The sequence below is a fragment of the Azolla caroliniana genome, unplaced genomic scaffold (assembly GCF_043228905.1).
Source record: "Azolla caroliniana isolate FFs.n. ecotype wild unplaced genomic scaffold, voAzoCaro1.0.p SCAF_34, whole genome shotgun sequence".
In the NCBI taxonomy this organism is placed as follows: Eukaryota; Viridiplantae; Streptophyta; class Polypodiopsida; order Salviniales; family Salviniaceae; genus Azolla; species Azolla caroliniana.
Window position 1 is genome coordinate 230,684 of NW_028230469.1, and position 20,086 is coordinate 250,769.

A 20,086-nucleotide genomic window follows, 5' to 3' on the forward strand; every position below is an offset into this window, starting at 1 on the left:
AGATATGATGAAGCCAACCAATAAATAATACATGCCATGCTTGCAAAGTTTGACAATGAAACATATTGAATTGTATTTGGTAAGGTGATATAAGTAAGGTTCATGAAATATGATAGAAGGATGCCATCCAGAATATGTCCGCCTTGACATCCTTAATCCTTACCAAGGGAGGGAGGGAGACATAGAACCAACGAACGAACGAACGAACCATTTCTCTCAGTTAAATCCGTCTCATATTACTCTTCGCCATCGCCATCGCCTCCGCCCGTTTGGGTTTTATATTTAGGCTCTCCGTCCCTCCCTCTCACAGAATCTGCTCTTCCTCGCTGTCCTGCTTTCATGCGGGGTACTCTTCTGATCTCGATACCTCCATAGCCTTTTTTTCTCTCTTCTTTCCTTCATACCTTCTTCTTTAACAGATCCCTGCACTGGCAGCCTTGCAGATCTATATATCAATCGCGAGGAGATGCAGCTTTGATTTCCCACTTCGTCTCTGAATCATCAGTCAAAGTCTTTACCTCATCAGCATGGACGCCATCCGCAAACAAGCGAGTAAGCTGAGGGAGCAGGTGGCCAAGCAGCAACAGGTATATTCATCACTCACAGAGAGAAACAGAGAGCTGATCTCAACAATAGAAGAAATAAAAAAGAATGCCCTTGATCTCCTGTCTTGTTATCATAGATCCAGGACATCTAGGCTTTAAGGACCACTTGTGATGGGATTCTTTCTGATTTGATATAAGTATGTGAAAAGCCAAGTAGATCATGGTAGATTCCATTTCTTGAGAGGGCTATCACCTTCATACATGCTGTGTAATGTAACCATCACGCGTAACACTGATCTTGACCCATGAATTAAATAGAACTTGCAAGAGCTGCTCTAATTCTGCTATTCCGTTTCCATTTTACGTGGTTGTGCATGCGGTTTTCTTTCAAAAAAAGGAAGGAAAAGAAAAGTAAAGAAAAGAAAATAATGTGGTTTGAGGGTAGTTGCATCAAGAATGCAGTAACACTATCTGGTGTTTGACATTTCAGGCTGTGCTGAAGCAATTTGCGGGTTATGGGGGTTCACAAGGAGCAGATGTCATTCCGGGGGAGACTGAAAGCCAAAGACACCAGCAGCTGGAAAGGCTGTACATTTCTACCCGATCTGGCAAGGTCTTGTTGTTTTAGAATTGTACTGAATACAGCAAAGGCACCCTGGGATCTACGAGATTATTGATTTTCTATCCAAGTTAAAAAAATCTGGTTACCATTTCTCTTAATATTATTTATATGTGCAGCACTTTCAAAAAGACATAGTTAGAGGAACTGAAGGCTTCATATCTGCTGGCTCGAAACAGCTTGAAGCTTGTACGTTCTTAATATTTATCGATATCTGGTTCTTTCTTCTGTTTATCTATATACTACCAGTAAAGGAGATGCTGCTTTTGCATGCGTGCCTGAGAACATCATGCAAAAACTTTGATTGACCTACTTGACAGTTGAAATTATGAAACTTTAGTTCTGATCACCTGAGTATTAACACGTGTCATTATGCTTTCAAAGAAGTACTAGACAAATGAGCAAATGCATATTTCATCTTCTTTTTGCGTGAAGTAGAAGAGGTACATAAAGGCACTTTCTGCTTCTACAAGCTTGGATGTTTGACTACTTGGAATGGCAGGTACAAAATTAGCTGAAGATTGTTGCAAGTATGGGCTAGAAGGACCAAATCTTACTGGGGCTCTTGCACGGGCTTCCAATGTCTTTGGAAATGCAGTGCTTCAGATGGAGAAGGAGCGCGAGATACTGCACCGGTCCCTTGGAACTCAGGTTACTTAAGTTATTAGTTCTTTGTTAATCTAAATTTTTTGCCTTATACAGACTGTGGAGGGAGTCCTGGTGCTGAATCTGAGATCTGAGGCTTACATTTACATTGTTATTCTCTGAGCAGATAAATTTTTATATAGAATGGTTTCAGAAATAGCTTTATAGTCTTTTGACCTGCTATTCACATCACTCCTCCCTGTTTCTATTGTCCATTCAATTTCTAGTGAGTGCTATTGAGATATGGGATAATGATTGCTGTTTGGCTTTCTCCCATGAATTGACTTTCAATTTTGCAGTGATTTAGCACTGTTTGCTTGCAATATCTTTCAATGATGCTTCAAAATAGTTATTTATTTTATTCATGAACTCTAATCTTCTTCTTCCAGGTTGCAGAGCCTCTGCGTGCCATGGTAATGGGGGCTCCATTGGAGGATGCACGCCACCTTTGTCAACGGTATGATCGCCTACGTCAGGATGCAGAAAATCAGGTTCTGTATCATCCAACAGAAAACTAGTTCTCTTACACAGCATGAGACTAATGGTAAATGATATCGGTGGAAATAGGCAATGGAGGTGTCCCGGAGGAAGTCAAAAGAAGCAGGTGGAAGTATTGAGAATACCTACAAATTGCAAGCAGCAGAGTCGAAGTTAGCAGAACTTACATCAGCTATGATGACAGTGGGAAAGGAGGCAGCAGCAGCCATGGTTGCAGTTGAGGCTCAGCAGCAACGCCTTACTCTTCAACGGCTAATTGCTATGGTGGGATTTAGAATTCAAAAATTTGTACGAAATATCAATTTAGAATTGCAAAGAATTTTATCCGGGGCCATTGTTCTTGCATCTTGTGACCGGCCACTTAAACCCTTGAAATTTAGAATTCAAACTTTTGTGTTTGTTTGCTTTCACTTAAGAAGGTATATAGTGCACCTATATATTTTGGGTTTGTATGTACGTTTATCTATATAGGCACGAAAACGTATTCGTGTGCATAGAAACATTTTCTATCTCATTAAACCCTAAACCCTAAACCCTAAACCCTAAACCCTAAACCCATATACCTTATTTCTGTGGTTCTTTGTGTCCATATGTTTGTAACCCCACATTTTACATTCTGAATATATCTACATTCCTAGAACATATTGACCTGAATTGTTGAATCTGGATAGTTTGGGCTAGAATCACGAAGAGCACTTCTTGTGCACTCCGTCTCTGATATAGAACACATCATATGTGGCAATATTTACATTTTATTCTCGTGTCGATAATGCAAGTTTACCACGATACCACAATGCTTTTGTGTAGGTTGAAGCTGAACGATTATATCATCAGCGTACTTCGGAAATTCTTGATCAATTACATGTGCAGGTAGTCTTGAACACAGGTTTTCACATCTGTGCCCTTATGACTTAAAAGATCTGAGTGCTTATTATTATTTAATTATTATGTAAGCTATGATCCTTCTTAAATAATGCATGTTGAGGAAAGTTATTATGTTGATGGTTCTGTCATTTCTATTTTACTAACAATATGCAATCCCAAAATGTTCAGATGGTTGCAGAGCGTCAACGTAGTGAAGTAACTCCATCCATTTCTGCATTACCTGATTCATATGTGCCACCTCCTTCCTATGATGAAATCAAATCAAATGGCTTTGATCATACTTCTGCAGCAACTGCAACACAGAAAGCAATGTATTTCTTGGCAGAGGTACAACATGCTTGAATACTGTTTCTATAAAGTGATATTGTGGGGTCCATGTTTGCGTTTGCAGAAATCAGAAAGAAAGTATGAGAATTTCTTTCTGGTTTTAATAAAAGTAGTCCATAACATGTATTATGCTTATTTGACCTCAGAGAGTGATACAAAATTTGTCCAACAGCTTGATGATGTGTGCATTGAAATGCAGGTCATTCACTCTTTTGAAGGTGAGGCACCTGGAGAGCTGTCTCTAGTGGCTGGTGACTATGTTGTCGTTCGCCAGGTGTGACATTCATTCTCTTCTTAATTTTGTAGTTACTGAGGATCAAACTTCATGCGTGAAGGAAATGCATTAGGCAGTTTTTTGTGGCAAAGATTAAGCTTGGCACTGCTAGGTATTGATGCCAATGTATGCAATAATTTTTTTATTAAAGTTCAAAAGGCTCTAGTATATTGTAACTCTAGAATGAGTCATGGGCTGATGCTTGCGTTCAGATCTCTAAATCTTGAAGTTAAGAGATGCCATGCAATTGTACAACTCTACACGCGTGTCTATGATTTGGTATACGTGCCATCTATTTTATAGTGGCAAACCATATACTTGCCATCAATTTTATATCTCCTTACTCCACTGTACTTCAGAGCAATTACCTTTATTGTGGTGACAGTTATCTGTTGAATATAAATGTTCTCGATTTGAATATCCTTCTATGTAACTAGATGCTTGCATTGGATGGTTGTGGTCCCTAGCTTGATTTTGTTGAGTAATTGCATTAGGTCAATAAAGTAAAGGGTGAAGGCTATTTATTTCCTGCTGATATCCTTTCTCCCTGCAGCTTCCAAACGTGTATATCCATAATCAATATGCCAGCCCAACTGTGTCCAATTGTGTAGAGAGAGAGAGAGAGCAAGAGAGGCGAAGGCTATTTATTTCCTGCTGAACATGTACATCCATAATCAATATACCAGCCCCTTCACCTATTTATTTCCTGCTGATATCCTTTCTCCCTGCAGCTTCCAAACGTGTATATCCATAATCAATATGCCAGCCCAACTGTGTCCAATTGTGTAGAGAGAGAGAGAGAGCAAGAGAGGCGAAGGCTATTTATTTCCTGCTGAACATGTACATCCATAATCAATATACCAGCCCCTTCACCTATTTATTTCCTGCTGATATCCTTTCTCCCTGCAGCTTCCAAACGTGTATATCCATAATCAATATGCCAGACCAACTGTGTCCAATTGTGTAGAGAGAGAGAGAGCAAGAGAGGCGAAGGCTATTTATTTCCTGCTGAACATGTACAATCAATATACCAGCCCAACTATCTCCAACTGTGTATAGAGGGAGGGGGAGGGAGAGGAGAGAGATTGATTGATTGATTGATTGATTGATTGATTAATGTCTGAGGGTGATTTGAATAGGTTTCCCCAACTGGGTGGTCTGAAGGAGAATGCAAAGCCAGGTGTGGTTGGTTTCCATCATCACATGTGGAACGACGGCAACGAGCACCAGCAAGTAAAGTAGTCGAGGCTGGTTCAATTTTGTAAGGCTTCTTGTGGTGTTACATGGGCTTGCAAAGACGAGGTCATGCCGTATTCACTGTCATTCGAAGGAATTGCACTCTTTGCATGTAGGATCCTTTTTTCTATTCCATTGTCAAGTTTGATTGTTGATGGATGCAATGCAATTACAAGGCGCTAATTGCTTTTTTATCGTGCACACATGATGATTCATGGGTGATCGATGGGGCACATTAGATTTTGGTGGGTGCCACTGCCATTTTATGCTCTTAGCATATCCAATAGCTAAGACGTGAAAGGGGACAACTATCGCTAATCTTGTATTAGTGTCACATTAACTATGACATCATCTTGAAAAATATAGTATTGTTTCTATGTATTGTTAGCCGCATTCTTACAATTAAAGAACAGAAGTTTGAGTTAGTATATTCCAGGAGGAAATTAAGATCCAGAAGATGGTTCCAACAGAGCTATATATCTCAAATGGTTTTGTTTGGTTTGCAGCTTCCTCATGCATGTGTACAAATCTTATTTGATCAGCTATTGTTAGTTGCTGTGCTTATTTGCTTCTAGAGACTGAGCCCTGGCAACTAAATAATTGTCCATTACTGGTTCCTATCAAATGAATTATCAATACTAGGTATTATGTCAGAATGGTAGGCACTGTATTTATGTTTATGGGCTAAGGCAAGGTGCCATCCTGTTAGTCAATGCTCGGCATAATTCTTCTCTTTGTTTTAGACTCTTAGGAGAAACAATCAAGTCCCATAAAGATAGGGATGTACATTACTGTCAGTGAGATTCCACTCATTATTTTGATGTCAGGTTATGAATGTTCAGTTTTAAAGCGTGCGGCAGCATTTGATATGTTTCTTTGGTGTAAGCAAGCATTTGGCATGCTATGATTATGGTCAAATTTTGTAGGTTTTACGCATCTAAGTTGTTAAATCATCTCTACTGGTTGATGCGTTAGTATTGATTGTCATTCGTTTGATGAGGGGTTGATAAGTACCTCCCATCCCCATTCTATCTGATAACTAGCTCCCTTCTCATTCCGTGTGCAGGATTTTTGTAGTTCCTTGTGATGTGTTGGTGGGATTCTTCTTTTGCACTAACAACAATTGAGAAGGCCCTCCTAGTCTTCCCCTCTTACTAGAATCATCTAACCACCAACAATTATCGCTACCATTATCGTCCTAGATTAGGTGATTGGTAAATAATCTACCAATGTGCTTATCATATTTGCATTACAATACTTCAAAGGGATGGAAGAAGTCTCTATCAATTTGTCTCTAGTTGACAGAAAATATTTCTTATTGATGTGGAATTGAGTTTCAACTTGAGCTTTTCCCCCTAAACAGGAATGGCAAAATCTTTCATATGTTATCTATTAGTTATCTTACAAAAGGAAGGTTTACAGGTGCTGAAAACAGGGTATATCGATTAAATGAAGGTTTTCCCTCTTTGGGGATCTCCAAGCCCGCGTGCAAATAGGGATTATTCATGTGGTTAAAGCAAAACTCCTTTGTATAAAAAAGCTTGAACACACACCAAATCCAAACTTATACAGTTAGAGTGATATTGCATTTACAAACTAGCCGTTGTGAGAAGCCATTCCTAAAGTGCAAGGTTGTTTGAATGAGTAATCTCATTTTTAGGTGTCTTTGTCTCTTTTGTACATGTACATTTATTCATGTGGCTGAAAGTTAATTCTGTACTGTGTACTTCAATGTAACAATGAAGGAAACTTTTTATGGTTAATTGATGGTATATTTCCAAACTTTTAATTGTAAAATCCCTCTACCCAACAATGATATCTCTAAAGCTTAGTCATGATGCTATATAACTAAAGGAGTGTTAGTGGTCAAATGGAATGTATGTTATTTGGTAATAGGTCAAAAATGTAAAATGATAGGGTACATTTAGTGGGTAGTTGGGTAGGAAGTAAACACACCTTTCAAGCATTTGTAAATTGCCCTTTATGGGTAAGAATTCCATCATTGCCATGGAAGACTTTCATAGAATACGTCTCATGTTCAACAAGTCTCCGAAGAAGTCAATGGTGCGTGACAAATTAAATTGACATCCATGGCATAATTATTTGATTGAAACCATATTCATTCCCTGGTTTTTGGGGACTTCAATGGGCTCCTTGTTCATACATCCCTTTTAATGCATGTAATGTACCACCTAAAGTTACATGTTTTCAGATCAAGATTGAAACTCTTAACATTATGTACTCAAAGCAATTCGGAAAGCCCAATGCATTCCTCACCATCCATCACCCACGCCCCCTTCCTCCAAAAACTTTGGATAGTATGATGAGCATATATAGTCAAGGAATTAAATCAGTCATATTAAAACATCCGTGCAACACATGTGAAGTGTAGCTCGTAGCATGCACACTCACAAAATTTGCTGAATTTACATCATGTGTCCACGGCCATCCCACCCCCTTCCTCTCTTGTTTTGTTATTCGGTGTTTGTGTTTGAAATCTGTTCCCATCCTATTTTGGTCATGGAAACCAACCGGGACTTTTAACTGCTTCTGCTGCTACTCCAAACCTTCCAAAGTCTCTTTCGTGTCAATGGAAGGATCTTAATGATAATCTCATACCCAGAAACTAAAACCTGTCGAAGATGTGAAGCGACACAGGAGACAGAGGAAACAGAGGGAGCGAAGATCGTCGCCCATCGCCACCTGTTTTTTCATTTTCTCTACCAGAAGTTTCCGATACCGCTTAGGCTTCATGTCTGTTAGCCTCACTTGCTCTCAAGGTCTTCTTGACATCGAGCTTTTCACAGAAGACGCTCCCAGGTACTACATCTACTTCTCTCCCCCTCCCTCTCAGGTTTGTCCTTCAAAATGTCAGAGCTTTCTAAATCCATGCATGAAAATGGTCTTATTAATGGAGTCCAACTTGAAACATGAAGGGACAAAGTCCCGCACATAGCGTTAAAGCATTCATTTTGTATGAAAACTTGAAATCCAAAGATCACAATGATTCTGGTATTCTTCAGATTTCAGTGTCTACAGAGACAACGACATTACATGCAAAGAATTAGAGGATCTCAACATAAACTAGCTGTGCATCCACACAAGCATTCATTTTGTATGAAAACTTGAAATCTGAAGATCACAACGATCCTGGGAATCTTCAGATTTCAGTGGCTACAGAGACAATGACATTCCATTTAACGAAGTAGAGGATCCCGACATAAACTAGATGTGCATCCACACAATGATGGCGCATTTCTAATGACAATCTCTTCATCCTGACAAATTTTCCTCTCTATTTTTTTGTAGAACTTGCAGAAACTTTATCGAGCTTTGTAAATCTGGCTATTATGATGGCATAACCTTCCATGTAAGTGTTTACTGATGTTTCTTCCTTCTCATCAAATATTCTGTTTATCGAGATGTTATACATTCAGAAATTCTCAGATATCTGCAAGGATATGATTACAATGCAGTTGTCAATGCCTACAACCTGTACATTTTTCCAAATTTTAGGTTTAAATATTTATAAATGCAACATATCTGACAATAGAACTTTGCTCTAAACATTCTATACATACTCTGGTGTCTTCTCATAATGTAATATTATTTCATGCATATTGTTCACATGTATTGCGAATTATCATTTATAAGGATTATGCCTTTATGTGTATATGTGCATATGTGCATATGCATAAATATTTGTACTCATGCATGCAAAAAACAGACTTTGAAGCTTTTATGCATATACGTTTTGTAACACATGATCTGTTGATGCTTATAAATTCCCACATATTGTGCATTTGCAATTATGAGAATGCCTCTATCCAGATGCACATGCATCTATTTTGGTATTCATGAACAAATACTAGCTCTAAAGTTATGCACATGAACCTAATCATAGGCACTCATTCAGTATAACACTAATTTGTGGATTGGGGTTCTTGGAAAGTCAAAGATTAGGCAGAACCGTATGACATTCTACCAAATTTCTATAAATGTGTGGTATTTTGCCAATATTTTCTTGCTGTCTTATTCATGAAGAAGAAGTTTGATCTTTTGGTAACATTACGCTTCTTTGAACACTGTACGATATACACCCAAAATATGACTTGTTTTGTTGTCATGCTAGCAGAGAATAGTTCCTGGTTTTATGTGCCAAAGTGGTGATCCAACAGGCACAGGGAAAGGTGGATTCTCCATTTATGGTCCAATTTTTGGGGATGAAATCTCTGCGAGACAGAGTCATGACAGGAAAGGAATCGTGTCTATGGCTAATTCGGGAAGGAATACCAACTCTTCTCAGTTTTTCATAATATTCAATCCTGTAAGACTAGTTGGCATTGCGGCAATAATGTCTTTGTTTTGTTATAGACTATAAGTATCATTTCATTTTTGTTTTTGTTTCAGAGCCCACATTTAGATGGAAAGCACACAATTTTTGGCAAAGTGAAGAGGCATTCACTTCATGTTCTAGACAAAATGCAGCTTGTCACATTGAAGAAATTTCAGCCAGTCCAACCTGTGAAACTGTAAGTTCTCGAATTGAATAGAGAGGATTTAATTCAGTGTTTTTGTGCAGTTTCCTTTTCTGTATTTAATGATATGTGGATGTGCAGTTATGTTGCAGAGGTTATTGTTGATCCATGGGAAGGCCAACAACTCCCCTACGGTGCTTCAATCCCTGTAAAGCCCCTCATAACACCCACGACTTGTACATGTACAATTCAATAAGTTTTTAGGACCTGGTACTCTTACATTGTTTATTCAGAGGCCAAACACTGTCTTCTTCTATGTAAACTTTTAACATATATCATAATATGTTTGCTGACATATATTATGGCTTTCAACCCAATGTTGTGAGTTGTGACAATAGTTATGACTTTGGTAATGGTGTCTGTGTAAAAATTTCCGTGAGAAACAGCTATCCTTGAATGCCGTTGCATTCATGATTGAAAGTCTCAATATTATTTCTAAATTTATGTGGCTTTACAAACTCTCTTTCACAAAGTATTCAAAGTGATAGCTAGGCAAGATCCTCTTCACAGCTCACCTTACTACAAGAGGTGCATTTATAAGTCTCTGGAATTTAAGTAATACTAGCAGCAATTGAATGTACACCATATGTACCAATTATACGTCTTTTAATTGTAATCATTTTAATTCAGAATTATCCAGGGAATTCAGACCATTCAAAATAATTGATGCCCTCCTAATTGTACATGTTTTTATCTTCAACTAGATGGAAACAAATCTTGGCCAACAATCTTCTAGCAAGGTTGCCCTTTCCTCTAACTGCACTGTGAATTTTGCTTACCAAGCTTTATGGAAAAGCTCACTATTCACATCTTGAATAAAAGTATCATGCGTCTTATTCCTTTTTTATTATCTATTCCCATTGAATTTCTATGCTCAAAAAGCAATAAAATAAAAAGGTTAGAAATCATTGAGGTAAATTCACTTTGATACTATTTAAAAGGTATAAGTTGATTTAGGGTTTAGGGTTTGGTTTGAGTTTTTGATGTGCGACAATAAGATGATAGACGATAAACTTTGATGACGGTAAGAGAGAGTGGGAAGGTTTTGAACCAACAAGTGACTCAAACATATTGAGTTATTTATTAATGCATCAATACAAATCAAATTGAGACAGAGAATTTAAAAATCAAATGATAAATTTGCTAGTGTGTGTAATTCCAAACTAGTTTCGCTCTATCAAAGAGCCCTTTAATGGAGGATATTGATTTTGTGAATATAATTTTCAAGTTTTACATCTCTTATATGGGCAGTCCTACAATTGATTACATTTCCTTTAAAAAATGTTTATAATACATTATTAGGTACCCCTTACAACTTTAAATTCTATTTTTTTAGACATTTAAAAAGGGTTAAGCATGTCCATTTTTGAGGATCATATATGTGATGTCTCGTATAATCAGACATGTTTTCCGTTTCTTGATTTAATATTAAATTTGTCATTCATACATGCCACTTTCTTGGTTTGGCCATCTAATCATTCTTGACCATTGTTCTTTGATTAAAGTTGTCTTGAATTGGCGTGGGCAAAGCGAGAAAAGGCAACAAAGGTAGGTTTCATGATATCTCAAGAATCTTGACAAAGAAATGACTAGATGAAGGAGTGCTAGATAGACTAGTGATAGGTCAAATAGTTTGAGCTAGCTGTTGTTAATGCAAAGACTTAGGGTTCAACAATGATTGGGGTTTGTTGGAAGATGAAAACGAGGTTACAAAGGGCAAATATGGATAAATGGTCAAACACACTAGTAATACTTTAGGTCAAAGCTAGGAGCCCATACATAAAGAAATATCTAATGACATTATCGATCCCAAGCACCCATGTGGAAAGGGAAGTGCATTGACAGAGAAAATGAGTGGTACATTTCAGTCACAATATGAGATTCAAGGGTTATGTAATGTGATGTTTTACGATATTTGATGAGGAAGAGAGAAAACTACAAATCAATGAGTGAGGGAAATTGAAGGGTATGAACATTTTAGTCACAATATGAGATTAAAATGTTCATAGCTGCATCGTGTGATATCAGATTTTTGTGTTGAAACATGCGAATCCAAGCTAACAACGCTAGCTATAATATGGATTTGAAAAATTATGATTTTGAAACTTAGGTCGAGAGACATGAAGAAAAAAAGCAATTTTGAGGTGGGTGTAGACAAGAGCGCATAAGTAAATGAAAATGTTCATACCTGGCTCGTGTGATATCAGATTTTTGTGTTCAAACAAATGAATCAAAGCTAACAATGCTAGCTATGACAAAGAATTGAAAAATCAAGATTTTCAAACTCAGGTCGAGAGACATGAAGAAAAAGCCAAAGTTGAGGAGGGCGTAGACAAGAGCGCGCGAGTAAATGAAAATGTTCATACCTAGCTCGTGTGATATCGGATTTTTGTGTTCAAACATGCGAATCGAAGCTACCAATGCTAGCTATGACAGAGAATTGAAAAATCATGATTTTGAAACTCAGGTCGAGAGACATGAAGAAAAAAGCAAAGATGAGGAGGGCGTAGACAAGAGCGCGTGAGTAAATGAAAATGTTCATAGCTACATCGTGTGATGTCAGATTTTTGTATTGAAACATGCAAATCCAAGCTAACAACGCTAGATATAATATGGATTTGAAAAATTATGATTTTGAAAGTCAAGTCGAGAGACATGAAGAAAAACCCAAAGTTGAGGAGGGCGTAGGCAAGAGCGTGTGACTACATGAAAATGTTCATACCTGGCTCGTGTGATATCGGATTTTTGTGTTCAAACATACGAATCGAAGCTAATGACACACTCTATAATATGGAATTAAAAAATAATGATTTTGAAACTTAGGTCGAGAGACATGAAGGAAACATCAAAGTTGAGGACCGTGTAGACGAGCGTGTGAGTAAATGAAAATGTTCATAGCTGGGTCGTGTGGTATCAGATTTTTGTGTTCAAACATGTGAATCGAAACTAATGACACGTTCATAGCTGGCTCGTCTGATATCGAATTTTTGTGTTCGAACCTGCGAATCGAAACTAATGACACTCTATAATATGGAATTAAAAAATAATGATTTTGAAACTCAGGTCGAAAGAAATGAAGAAAAAAGCAAAGTTGAGGAGGGCGTAGACAAGAACGTTTGAGTAAATGAAACTGTTCATACATGGCTCGTGTGATATCCGATTTTTGTGTTCAAACATGCGAATCGAAGCTAATAACAGACTCTATAATATGGAATATAAAATTCATGATTTTGAAACTCAGGTTGAGAGACAGGAAGAAAAAAGCAAAGTTAAGGAGTGCGTAGAGAAGAGCGTGTGAGTAAATGAAAATGTTCATACCTGGTTTGTGTGATATCGGATTTTTGTGTTCAAACATGTGAATCGAAGCTAATGACACACTCTATAATATGGAATAGGAAAATAATGATTTTGAAACTCAGGTCGAGAGATAGGAAGAAAAAAGAAAAGTTGAGGAGGATGTAGACAAGAGCGTGTGAGTAAAGAAAAATGTTCATAATTGGCCTGTGTGATATTGGATTTTTGTTTTCAAACGTGCGGATGAAAGCTAAGGACACACTCTATAATATAGAATTAAAAATTAATGGTTTTGAAACTCAGGTGGAGAGACATGAACAGAAAAACAAAGTTGAGGAGGTCGTAGACAAGAGCCTGTGAGTAAATGAAAATGTTCATAGCTGGCCTGTGTGATATCAGACTTTTGTGTTCAAATAAGCGAATCGAAGCTAATGACACACTCCATAATATGGAATTAAAAAATAATGATTTGGAAACCCAAGTCGAGAGACATGAAGAAAAAAGCAAAGTTGAGGAGGGCGTAGACAAGAACGTTTGAGTAAATGAAAATGTTCATACCTGGCTCGTGTGATATCGGATTTTTGTGTTCAAACATGCGAATCGAAGCTAATAACACACTCTATAATATGAAATATAAAAATAATGATTTTAAAACTTAGGTCGAGAGACATGAACCGAAAAGCAAAGTTGAGGAGGTTGTAGACAAGAGCGTGTGAGTAAATCAAAATGTTCATAGCTGGCCTGTGTGATATCAGATTTTTGTGGTCAAACAAGCGAATCGAAGCTAATGACACAGTCTATTATTTTCAATTAAAAAATAATGATTTTGAAACCCAAGTCGAAAGAAATGAAGAAAGAAGCAAAGTTGAGGAGGGTGTAGACAAGAACGTTTGAGTAAATGAAAATGTTCATACCTGGCTCATGTTATATCGGATTTTTGTGTTCAAACATGAGAATTGAAGCTAATAACACACTCTATGATATGGAATTAAAAAATAATGATTTTGAAACCCAAGTCGAGAGACATGAAGAAGAAAACAAAGTTGAAGAGGGCGTAGACAAGAACGTTTGAGTAAATGAAAATGTTCATACTTGGTTCGTGTGATATCGGATTTGTGTGTTCAAATATGTGAATCGAAGCTAATGACAAACTCTATAATATGGAATAGGAAAATTATGAGTTTGAAACTCAGGTTGAGAGACAGGGAGAAAAAAGAAAAGTTGAGGAGGATGTAGACAAGAGCGTGTGAGTAAAGAAAAATGTTCATAATTTGCTCGTGTGATATCGGATTTTTGTTTTCAAATGTGCGGATCAAAGCTAATGACACACTCTATAATAAAGAATTATTGTCAACTGTTGGGTCGTTACAAGGAGTGCGAGCGACGTAGTAATAGGGTAGATAATCTAATAGGAAGAAAATATATTGTGAGTACCAAGGGGAGAGAGAGAGAGAGAGAGAGAGAGAGAGAGAGAGAGACTCAAGAAAATATCATTAGAATGAAAAGAAAGACCTTATGCAGCAAACTAGTTTCGCTCAAGAATGAGCTCATTAGTCCAAAGGTCTATTACAATATGGGTGTAGCTTTATATAAGGTGGGGGAGGTGGGAGAGGGAGAGGGAGAGAGGAGAAATAAGAGTTAGTGATGGGAGAGAGAAGAAGGGGGTAATGGTAGGTAGTTGAATGATACAAAGTAAGTGGTGGTGGGCTAAGAAGAGTGGAGGGTTATAAGTATGTGTATGCTAAGTAATAAGTGGGGGTGGGCTATGAAAAGTGGGAGATTATGGTAAGTAATAAGTGGGGGTGTGTTATGCATAAGTGGGGGGTTATAAGTAAGTAAATGTGTAGTGTTAAGTAAGAGATTTTGGGGATGACCTTTTATATTTAGTTTTGACCAAAAAAGAGTGAATGGAGTTGGATTTAGTCCAACACACAAAAGGTCTAGGTATCTGAGATAGTTTGGGATCTAAGAGTAAATCCTCGTGGAGGTTTTTTAGCATGTCATGAATTCCTATCTTAGGGGTATCTTGTGTATATCTAAGTTTGAAGATAACGGGTAGAAGAGTACTTTTGGGTTTCCTACTATATATTAGTGATTTCCTAACCCTAAAGGGGACATTTTTATAATTCTCTTTTATGAAAGAAGGGGGATATCCTCTCGTAATTAGTCTAGTAAAAAATAGTTTTTTCATTCGACGGAAACCTAAAGGAGTGCTTTCTCTAATTAGGTATCGTTTTAGTTCATTAATAATAAAATGTCTTTTTAAATGAAGGGGGTGTTCTGACGAGAACGGGAGATATTGGTAAGCATTTTGGGGCTTTTGGTAGCAATTAAAGAAGAATTTAGAGTTTTCTAGGTTAATCCATAAGTCTAGGAAGGGTAATCTAGAGGGGGAAGTGGTGATGGTAAGTTTGATACAATTATTAGTAGAGGTATTATAGAATTGAAGGTAATTTTCTAACTCGAGTTTAGTACCCGTCCATATTCCGAAAGCGTCATCTATATATCTAGTGAAAAAGCAAAGATTTGGGTGTGGTGGTTGCGAATTCTCTAAGTGAGCTAAGAAAAGGCAAGCATATACTACAGAAAAATTACTACCCATGGTTGTACCCTTTACTTGTTAATAAATTACGTTGTCAAAAGAGAGAAAGTGATATTCTAATGTGAGTGCGCTAAGTGTATAAATAAGGTTAGTTTTAGAAGTTGAAAAATAGGGGGTAATGATTTTTCGTAAGGCTTCTAGACCTAGCTTAGGAGGGATGCTAGGATATAAGGATTCAACATCAAAGGTAAAGATAAAGCTATTAGGGGGTGGTTTAAGATGTTCTAGAGTTTGGATAAGGGAGTGTGAGTCTTTCAAATTCTTTAAGTAGGATAAGTGGTGGAGGTGGGGAAGCTGGGAGGATGTGTTTCAAACCTAGGTTGAGGAGTTGTGTCTCGTGTTTGGAGAGGGTATAATCAGAGTGATTGTGTATCCTACTACTAATTACAGGTTTCCTAAGGAGGGGAGTCCAAAATTTGGTTCGTGGTTTTTTAGTATTTGACTTTTTAGTGTGTGATTTAGTGTAAGGGGAGAAGGGGAAACGAGAGTTTGTTCTACCTAGCCACATGTAGGTATCACAAGTTAAGAGGGGCCTATCTAGTATGTAAAAGAGACGCTTACAAGGGTGCAAGGCGTGCTTAAAACGTTTACTAATTCGTTTAGCATGCCTCGCTACCTGTTTTTTGGTCTACATGTATATGACCGAGTTTTAGTTTGGGGGTGAGGGGGGGGGTTTGTAAGAGCTATGGGGGTTTGATTTATTATATGGGTGTGTGGTAGGGGCAAACGAGTTAGAATTAGGAAAAAGGGGAGGGGTATTATATGTAAATAGGGAGGGGTTATTTTTCAAATTATGTGAGAAAAAGGGGGGGGTGCATGTGTGGAATTATTAAGAAAGGAGAGGGAGTGTGTAAAGATATTAGGGGGGGAGGGGGCTGTGTTAGAAATAGGGGGAGGGGTAAGACCAGAATTATACAAAGTGTTGGGGGGGAAATATGGATGGGGGTCATTACAAAAAGGGGGAAGGGGGTTAGGTTGGGGAATATTAGAAAGTAATGGAGGGGTATACGAGGAATTTGCAGAAAATGTGGGAGGGTTTTGAGAGTGAAAGGGGTGTGGGTGTAGTGGCCATGAATAAGGAAAGGGGGATGGGTTATACTGCCCTATTGTAGGAGGAGGGAAAGAAAATTGAGGGGCAAAGGAGGAGGGATGAGAGGCTTTGAGGGGCTCAGTATACAGAGGAGGGTTGGAGAGCAAGGGGGGAAGGTGAGAATGGGGGAGGTCGACGCCTCTATAGTCGACTGTACGCGCCGAGTCGAGAACACCGCCGCCCGTCCTTAGCTTTAATCTATCGTGTTGTTGGTGGTTGTGTAGGGCCGACGAGAAACCAACAGGAGCGGCCGATGAGTGGAAAGTATGGATCAAAGATGGGGGTACTCCGTGTGAGTTGTGTGGCCAAGCTAGCATATGGTGGTTGATGTCACCGCTGCCGCCGCCGTTGTTGCCGTAGCCGTAGCCGCCTCCACCACCAAAAAGTTGTGATGGTCGATGATGGAGATCCTGTGGTGGATGATGCGATGGACCTGTATAAGGGGAAACATATGTGGTGAAGTTGGAGTTCGGGAATGTTGGTGTTATCCTCGTGTTATGGTGGAGGTGGGCTGAGTTTGTGTTCGGGCCTATCGAAAGGCCATTGGGTCTATAGAATAATACTTTTGGGTTTCTATGATTGAGGTTGTTCGGATAAGGGTTCATGCTAACTTCATTATTATTTATGTTGCAGATGAATTGAGGATGGTTGTGGTGGTTGGATGATCCACGTTTAATTTGTGGTGGAGGAGGCTTCGGGTTTGTTGTTCGAGGCCAAGGGTTAGGGTTGGGGTCGGTTCTCAAGTTAGGGTTAGGGTTTGTTTTGAAATTAGTGTTAGGGTTAGGGTTTGTTTTGAAATTAGGGTTAGGGTTAGGGCCAGGGTTTATTCTCGAGTTAGGGTTAGGGTTAGGGTTTATTCTAGAGTTAGGGTTGGGGTTAGGGTTTGTTCTCGAGTTAGGCTTAGGGTTTTTTTTCGAGTTAGGGTTAGGGTTTGTTCTCAAGTTAAGGTTATTGTGATGAGATGTAAACTGAAATTTGTCATATTGTGCTTTCTCAAAACTATCTACTACCTTTTCACTATCATCTTCAATATCATCTTCAGATTCCATATCTAGGTCTATCTCTCTAATATGGTGCTTGGTTGTGCTTTGAGTGTTGTCGTTTATTAATTGTGCTTTATCTCTTCTTTGCATTGCAGCCGTTCTAAAGGCTTCCTTATAAGTGAATGATAGAGCTATTGTATTACATTCTTTTAAAATATTAGTGGCTAATTCTTCTCTGAAATCTTCAAGTTGTTTGCTAAATGAGTTAGGGTTTGAATCGGGTTCTATTATGTCAAAACAAGCGGGGGCTTTTAGGAGATTAGCAAGCTTGAGTATATCTGTTCGCATGATTGTGGGAAAGTCATCTACAATTTTAGTATAATAATGCACAAGGCTGTCTAAATGCTTAACATATGCGGTAGTGAGATCTTTACTATATTGTGTTGTAATGGAAGCAAACTCTAGCTGTAAACTTTTATTAATATCTTCGTGTTTGATAACTAGTCTAGGGGGTTGGATTCTCAAGCCATGAGGGGCTATATTATGCGAATTTAGGTTTGACATATGAGTGTATGTTCTTTTTGCTTTTTGTGCTTTTTGATAGAGGCTTTTAAACTCTGCTATTATTCTACACTTGTAATCTTCAATGTGTTGGGAAATTAGCGGTGATTCATTGGAGATTACCTGGGTACTCGTAGTTTTTGGGGGGGTTGGAGAAGTCGAAATTATTGGAGCTCGTGGTCTTTTGGTTGGACGTTTGTTGGCGCTTCTAGGTTTTGTAGGAGTAGGTGTGGTGGAAGTAGCTGCCGCAAAAGTCATCAACTGTGATATCGGATTTTTGTGTTCAAACAAGAGAATCGAAGCTAATGACACACTCTATTATTTGCAATTAAAAAATAATGATTTTGAAACCCAAGTGGAGAGACATGAAGAAAAAAGCAAAGTTGAGGAGGGCGTAGACAAGAACGTTTGAGTAAATGAAAATGTTCATACCTGGCTCATGTTATATCGGATTTTTGTGTTCAAACATGCGAATCGAAGCTAGCAACACACTCTATAAAATGGAATATAAAAATAATGATTTTGAAACTCAGGTTGAGAGACAAGAAGAAAAAAGCAAAGTTAAGGAGTGCTTAGAGAAGAGCGTGTGAGTAAATGAAAATGTTCATACCTGGCTCGTGTGATATAGGACTTTTGTGTTCAAACATGTGAATCGAAGCTAATGACACACTCTATAATATGAAATTAAAAAATAATGATTTTGAAACCCAAGTCGAGAGACATGAAGAAAAAAACAAAGTTGAGGAGGGCGTAGACAAGAACGTTTGAGTAAATGAAAATGTTCATAATTTGCCCGTTGGTTATCGGGTTTTTGTTTTCAAACGTGCGAATCGAAGCTAATGACACACTCTATAATATAGAATTAAAAAATAATGATTTTAAACTCAGATCGAGAGACATGAACAGAAAAGCAAAGTTGAGGAGGTTGTAGACAAGAGCGTGTGAGCAAATGAAAATGTTCATAGCTGGCCTATGTGATATCCAATTTTTGTGTTCAAACAAGCGAATCGAAGCTAATGACACAATCTATTATGTGCAATTAAAAAATAATGATTTTGAAACCCAAGTCGAGAGACATGAAGAAAAAAGAAAAGTTGAGGAGGGCGTAGACAAGAACGTTTGAGTAAATGAAAATGTTCATACCTGGCTCATGTCATATCGGATTTTTGTGTTCAAACATGCAAATCGAAGCTAACAACAGACTCTATAATATGGAATATAAAAATCATGATTTTGAAACTCAGGTTGAGAGACAAGAAGAAAAAAGCAAAGTTAAGGAGTGCTTAGAGAAGAGCGTGTGAGTAAATGAAAATGTTCATACCTGGCTCGTGTGATATTGGATTTTTGTGTTCAAACCTGTGAATCGAAGCTAATGACACACTCTATAATATGGAATTAAAAAATAAAGATTTTGAAACCCAAGTCGAGAGGCATGAAGAAAAAAACAAAGTTGAGGAGGGTGTAGACGAGAACTCATACCTGGCTCGTGTGATATCGGATTTTTGTGTTCAAACATGCGAATCGAAGCTAATAACAAACTCTATCATATGGAATATAAAAATCATGATTTTGAAACTCAGGTTGAGAGAAATGAAGAAAAAAGCAAAGTTAAGGAGGGCGTAGAGAAGAGCGTGTGAGTAAATGAAAATGTTCATACCTGGTTCGTGTGATATCGGATTTTTGTGTTCAAACATGTGAATCGAAGCTAATGACACACTCTATAATATGGAATAAAAAAAAAATGATTTTGAAACCCAAGTCGAGAGACATGAAGAAAAAAACAAAGTTGAGGAGGGCGTAGACAAGAACATTTGAGTAAATGAAAATGTTCGTACCTGGCTCGTTTGATATCGGATTTTTGTGTTCAAACATGCAAATCGAAGCTAATAACACACTATATAATATGGAATATAAAAATCATGATTTTGAGACTCAGGTTGAGAGAAATGAAGAAAAAAGCAAAGTTAAGATAGGGAAGAGCGTTGTCGT

The 20,086-nt window shown here is 37.9% G+C and overlaps 2 protein-coding genes and 1 long non-coding RNA gene across 5 annotated transcripts; all 3 read left to right on the forward strand.

Annotated features, from left to right (window-relative positions):
• Nucleotides 1-244: 244 nt before the first annotated feature.
• Nucleotides 245-5,539, forward strand: LOC147849553 (SH3 domain-containing protein 2-like). The gene is made up of 11 exons (XM_087337406.1): nucleotides 245-346; nucleotides 436-587; nucleotides 1,036-1,158; nucleotides 1,284-1,353; nucleotides 1,667-1,815; nucleotides 2,199-2,300; nucleotides 2,377-2,571; nucleotides 3,115-3,177; nucleotides 3,361-3,519; nucleotides 3,719-3,793; nucleotides 4,933-5,539. Exons 2-11 carry the CDS (start codon nucleotides 528-530, stop codon nucleotides 5,056-5,058), a joined length of 1,122 nt encoding a protein of 373 aa, XP_087193532.1. The 5' UTR covers nucleotides 245-346; nucleotides 436-527; the 3' UTR covers nucleotides 5,059-5,539.
• A 2,072-nt stretch (nucleotides 5,540-7,611) lies between these two features.
• Nucleotides 7,612-10,009, forward strand: LOC147849554 (peptidyl-prolyl cis-trans isomerase ppi1-like). 2 transcript variants are annotated; one of them, XM_087337389.1, is made up of 5 exons: nucleotides 7,612-7,849; nucleotides 8,339-8,399; nucleotides 9,162-9,356; nucleotides 9,440-9,561; nucleotides 9,649-10,009. In XM_087337389.1, the coding sequence occupies exons 1-5, from the start codon at nucleotides 7,782-7,784 to the stop codon at nucleotides 9,761-9,763; spliced, it is 561 nt and encodes a 186-aa protein (XP_087193515.1). In that variant the 5' UTR covers nucleotides 7,612-7,781; the 3' UTR covers nucleotides 9,764-10,009. The 2 variants fall into 2 exon arrangements, with proteins under 2 accessions (XP_087193515.1, XP_087193516.1); XM_087337390.1 differs by having other exon boundaries at nucleotides 9,165-9,356.
• A 6,571-nt stretch (nucleotides 10,010-16,580) lies between these two features.
• Nucleotides 16,581-17,607, forward strand: LOC147849555 (uncharacterized). Of its 2 annotated transcripts, XR_015531770.1 has the most exons (3): nucleotides 16,581-16,669; nucleotides 16,778-17,059; nucleotides 17,187-17,607. It is a non-coding gene; the product is annotated as an uncharacterized LOC147849555 (long non-coding RNA). The 2 variants fall into 2 exon arrangements; XR_015531769.1 differs by having other exon boundaries at nucleotides 16,581-17,059.
• Nucleotides 17,608-20,086: the final 2,479 nt, after the last annotated feature.